Here is a 5,293-nt window from a genome sequence, read left to right as displayed (position 1 = left end):
TTGTGTATAACAAAAATAATACCAAAATGAAAAAATAAAAACAGTAAAAAGAGAAAAAAAATACTAAAAAGCCTCTAAAAATCAGTTTAGGTTTTTTTTTTGTGCTTGTAAGAGCATTTAAATAATTTTAATATAACTAAAAAAATATTTAAATCAATATAATAACTAAGGAGTTACAAGAAAAAAAAGCGCTTGACCACCGTAAGCAAGGTAAATGGTTTTTGTGGAGAAGTGCAAAATCCTTTTTACACAGTACTCATCTCATTTAGGTTTTCAGATTTTTGTTAATGTGACAAGGAAGGAGAGGCTTGCCATTTTCACGTAATCAAAACAGGCAAGACATACATATATATAGACTCCATAACAGCCTCTGGCAATATTTATAGGTGGTTTTTGGCAGAGGTTCTTCCTATCAAAGTCCTGAGAAACAGCTTCTGGCAATATTTATAGGTGCAAAAGATTAATCCGTCAACTTACAAGGATTGCAGATGAAATGAAGATATTATGGGCAAGAAAGTATAGCAAATATCAAGACATGGTGAGAAAGCAAAATTCTCACGAAGCATCTTCGAATGGAACTCTGACAAGAGAAAAAAGCCCAATTTATCATGCAAAATCATCACTAATACATCTTTAGCCCTCCATCCCTTTATGCTTAGACGTGACATCTATTTTTTCACACTTTTTTTTCACCCGCCTTGAATAAATACAAATAAAACAGGAAAGATTTTAACAGCCGCAGTTATTGTTACAAGACTGCACCGCTGTTTCAGAAAAGAGAGGAGAAAAATAAAACGAATTGAGTCAAAGGCCCTAATCTTTCAAGAATGTCGGCTAAAAACTGTTGGAGGCATCATTTCCCTACTAAACCATTCCGTACCTCTTCCTATCCAGCCAGGCAATGCTCAGTAATGGATAAAAACCAATTTAACTCAATTATAGTTTCCTAAACTTCTAATCACGCATTTACTTGTCCCCACCTCCAAACATGCCCATCATGTCCTTGGCAGAACCCATTTGCTTCATCAAATTTTGCAAGCCACCCATACCACCAATCTGCTTCAACATCTGTGGTGGGAGAACTTTGCTCATGTGTTGTGCATTCATGTTTCTAGAAAGGGCACTCATTTCACCCTTCTTTGGAATCTTAAGTCCCTTCATTTTGCTCCAGATCTTAGCAAGTCGTTTGTACTCTTCCAACATTTCCATTACATCTCTAACTGAACGGCCTGAACCCCGTGCTATCCTCATAATACGTGACTCATTCATAAGCTTTGGATTTGAACTATCCAACTCTGTAAAAGATCAGCAGCAATAGATATTAGATAAGAAACCCCATAGCTTCAATCAACAATTACGTTTGCAATGTCCAAGAGACAACATCCTAGACATAAATATATCAATTGCATTACTTGCCTTCATTAGTCATTGAATCCATCATGGTCATGTAGCGCTTAATCTTTGCCTGGCTTTCCTTTTCACGACCTTTTGGCATTAATTCAGAACTAAATCCAGGAAGCATTGAAAATACCTGCACAAGGAGACCAAAGGAATAATAAGCTGAAAGTCGCAACTCAAATAAATGGAAGAAGGGGAGAAAGGGTTGAGGGAGAGAGAGCCAAGCATCTCAGTCAGCGTAGACAGTAACATCACTATACTCAAGCCTTTATTACCTTGAATGGTACTATTGTTTATTGCGTGGCCCAACTCATTTAATTGGATGGTTCAACTTCGTGTCATGAATTGTTCATGCAAAAAAATGGAGTTCATGCAACTGTATAAAACTAATTTGGGACAGATTAAAAGCTCTCTCTCTCTCTCTCTTTTATTTTCAGTTTTTTCTGCACCATTTGCCTCCCTCTCACTAGCTTCTCTCATTTTCATTCTTTGAGGTATAGTAGTCAAACAAGTTAAGGAGTGGATAGCAACAAATCAAATCAGACCTGTATCTAAAGCGGCAATCAAATTGGATTAGAAATGCGTAAGAGATATCACTTCCCTTTTCTTTTTTTCTTGAAAGTTTTCCCATGTGAAAAAATAATAGGTAAGGCCTAAATGTATTGCTATCGAAGCTACCTCTAGTTTCCAGTGTCAGATTCTTGGGTATAACTTGTATCATTTTAAGAACATGATGCAAGAGCATTTTCTTTTAGAAAAAAGCTCATCCACTGATTGCATATTGGGTTAATCTTATTGATTTCCTGTGAATATCAGAGATTAGAAGATAAAAAGTCCAGGACATATCTCTACAAGTATATTTCTGCCAAAACAAAGTTCAGAGGCTCTGCTAAAGTTCACAGGAACTTGTGACTTGTGAGAGATTGGACTACAGCTCTGATAGAAGTGACAGGAAGAAAAAGTTGGGAGTTTAATCTGATAGTAGGTAACAAGTTATCTAATAACGAATTCCTTATCCACAAAAGTTTAATTGTGGAACTAAAAGAATTAGAAAATATCCTAGGCAATAAATACCTAAAGCTTTCAAACATTTCAGTCTACTACTTGACAAAAGAGCAAGCAATTACAAACTGTAATTCATATTAGAATCAAGCCAGAACGAGAAATAACAAAATAGAAACTCTCCTAAGATGGTAGATTTTTTCTGAACATGTGAAGGGGAAAATGTTATCCAACTATCCACAAACTAGCACTTACATGAGATATGATCGCAGTCACGAAGAAGTTATTGATAAGAAAACATTTTTTCACAACTGATAAAAATAATCAAAATAGAACACCACGTAACAAAGATTAACAGGGGAGTTAAATGAGAACCTGCCCAATGGGACCCATTTTTAGTAGATTCTGGAATTGTTCATACATAATCCTCAAGGTAAAGTTCCCTTCAGAAAGTTTTTGCAGAAGCTCTGGTTGTTGATCCATAGGAACAACCTCATGGATTTTGTCCATGAAACCAGACCAATCACCCATACCTGGTAGGAAAAGCATTTTTATGTAAGGACTTTAAGCATCATGAGCACCCAAACAAATTTCAAATGCAGAATAACATCATCAGAGCAAAGCTGTCAAACTGAAATAAGGGAGGTGCATACCTAAAAGCCGACTAACAAAAGGTTTAACATCGAAGACTTCAAACTCATCCATATGCTCTCCTGTGCCAATAAAAATGACAGGACTCTTTGTTGCTGCAACACTGCACACCTTGTACTAAAACAATTAGTATAAATATTTAAACAAAAGGAAGCTTAGTATGAATCAAGAAATATATGTTGGTGATCCAAAAGCAAAGTCTTTTTTTGTGCGTCTGTTAAACACAGCCAAACATGAAGAAAAGATCATTTATACCAACATTGACATGATTATTTTATCAGGAAATGGCTATATTGTAAGCATTCCATTAGTTAATTTATACCAACATTGAAATGATTATTTTATCAGGAAATGGCTATATGTAAGCATTCCATTAGTTAGGTATCAACGTCCCAACAAAAATACCTATATTTCATTCCAAAAACTGGAAAGGACATGACATAGACACATGAAAGAATACATGCAAAAGAAAATAAAAAATCCCAAATGCAGCAACTTCAGAATATCTACTTAAAGGTATATGGAAGCTAATCCAGTATAGAACAAAGGTGATAAGATATCTTCATTATCAAAAAAATAAAAATAAATGCCAGCTTTATTGGTTTAAGATCTTTCCTCAACACACTTAATCAAACCATGAATATAGAGTAGGTACAAAACTGCAAGAAATACTCACGCACTAAGTGCACCACCACCCTTAGCATGACCATCCATTTTGGTAACAATCACAGCTCCAACTGCAACACTTTGCTTAAATGCTTGAGCCTGATCAAATGCAGCTTGACCAATACTACTATCCATGACAAATATAACAAGATCCGGTTTCTGGAAGTGTCAAAACGAAAAAGAAACATTTTTTTTTAGTGCCAATGACGTTCAGTGACTACTAGCGTGGTAACCAGATCACCTAAAACCACTAACAAAAAAAGAAAAATACCGTTGCTTCAGCGACTTGTCGCATTTCTTCAAAAAGCGCAACTTCCTGTTTATGCCGCCCACTAGTGTCAACAATTATAAGATCACAATTTTCCTTCTTGAATCTCTCCACACCTTCCACAGCAATTTTAACAGGATCCGATTCCATATAGCTGTACACACCAACAAAACAATAATTTGCATTCCAACCATTTTCAATTCATAACAACAAGGCATTGAATTCACGAACTTACAATTATTAACTATCACTACCTACCTACCTACCTTCCATAGAATGGAATCTTAGCTTTAGTAGCATTCTGTTTCAGCTGATCAAAAGCACCAGCTCTGAAAGTATCAGCGCAAACTAGCGCTGGTTTCCACCCTTTCTTCTGGTGATAATACGCATATTTCGTACATGTTGTTGTTTTCCCAGAACCTAAATTATACATATAAAAAACTTCATTACTCCTGTTTTATTTTTATAAATAGATAAAAAACTATAAAAATCAGTCCAAGAAAATTGAAATACCTTGTAAACCAACAAACATAACAACACTAGTTTTGCCTTTCTTTGGAGTAAAAGATGGCTTTCCTGGGTCCAACATTTTGCACAGCTCGTTGAATATTGCCTGAATTATTATTATTATTATTATTATTTAAATAGAATTAAATTAATTCGGGATTTAAAAAAAAAAGGAAAAGAAAGATTGAACATTTTGTAAGAAAAAAGGTGGTGGTTACTTGCTGGATGATTTTGCGCTTGTTGTGACCGGCGGCGAGATCGTCGAGATTGACGATTTTCTTGATATTGGTTTGCATATCACGAACAAGCTTGAATTGAACATCGGATTGAAGAAGAGCGCGAGTGATCTCGTTCAAGCAATCGTTTAATGCTTTCTCGTCGATGATTGTAGCATTGCTCATCTGCTGGATTGCTCGGGATATACTCCCTCCTAACTCTGCCAACACCATTTTTTATTGATTTGATTTGATTTGACTGAGTTTTGAGAAATCAAATCAGACAAGTATTTGGGGATTAGGTTTTCGCCTGAAAGAGGAGTAACGAAGACAGAGCTCTACTATTCTCTAGTCTGTTGTCGTTTTATATTTTGAGGAAAGCCAAATGATGTCGTCAGTCCCTTTCTTATTTATATATTTTTGGAATTTCGTTTCAAATAATATTTTATAATTTTTTTTATAATTTAAAATTATTTTAACATGTTGATCTTATAAATAAATTTAAAAAAATAAAAAAATATTTTCAAATGCCATACTTTTAAATATATTTTTATTGTATTAGAAAAATATCAATATTATTTTTTGT

The 5,293-nt window shown here is 34.7% G+C and overlaps 1 protein-coding gene across 1 annotated transcript; it reads right to left on the bottom strand.

Moving 5' to 3' along the window:
- Nucleotides 1–579: 579 nt before the first annotated feature.
- On the bottom strand, nt 580–5,090 carry LOC105141771 (signal recognition particle 54 kDa protein 2). Its single transcript, XM_011049121.1, has 9 exons — nt 4,711–5,090; nt 4,499–4,598; nt 4,252–4,405; nt 3,989–4,139; nt 3,728–3,876; nt 3,054–3,154; nt 2,776–2,933; nt 1,417–1,531; nt 580–1,295 (listed from the first exon to the last, which is right to left on the bottom strand). The coding sequence occupies exons 1-9, from the start codon at nt 4,939–4,941 to the stop codon at nt 967–969; spliced, it is 1,488 nt and encodes a 495-aa protein (XP_011047423.1). The 5' UTR covers nt 4,942–5,090; the 3' UTR covers nt 580–966.
- Between the last annotated feature and the right edge of the window lie 203 nt (nt 5,091–5,293).

This window comes from Populus euphratica, unplaced genomic scaffold (genome assembly GCF_000495115.2).
Source record: "Populus euphratica unplaced genomic scaffold, PopEup_1.0 scaffold130.1, whole genome shotgun sequence".
Classification (NCBI taxonomy): Eukaryota; Viridiplantae; Streptophyta; class Magnoliopsida; order Malpighiales; family Salicaceae; genus Populus; species Populus euphratica.
Note: the sequence above shows the minus strand (reverse complement) of the source record. Positions and strands in the feature narration are given on the sequence as shown.

Bases quoted from the DNA above. Each gene is read 5' to 3' on its own strand.
- LOC105141771 (XM_011049121.1), bottom strand. From the start codon at position 4,941: ATGGTGTTGGCAGAGTTAGGAGGGAGTATATCCCGAGCAATCCAGCAG. The intron at 4,406-4,498 runs GTATTTCAATTT...TGTATAATTTAG, and splicing joins TATGTTTGTTGGTTTACAAG to GTTCTGGGAAAACAACAACA. The intron at 3,155-3,727 runs GTGAGTATTTCT...CAAGGTGTGCAG, and splicing joins GGTGGTGGTGCACTTAGTGC to TGTTGCAGCAACAAAGAGTC.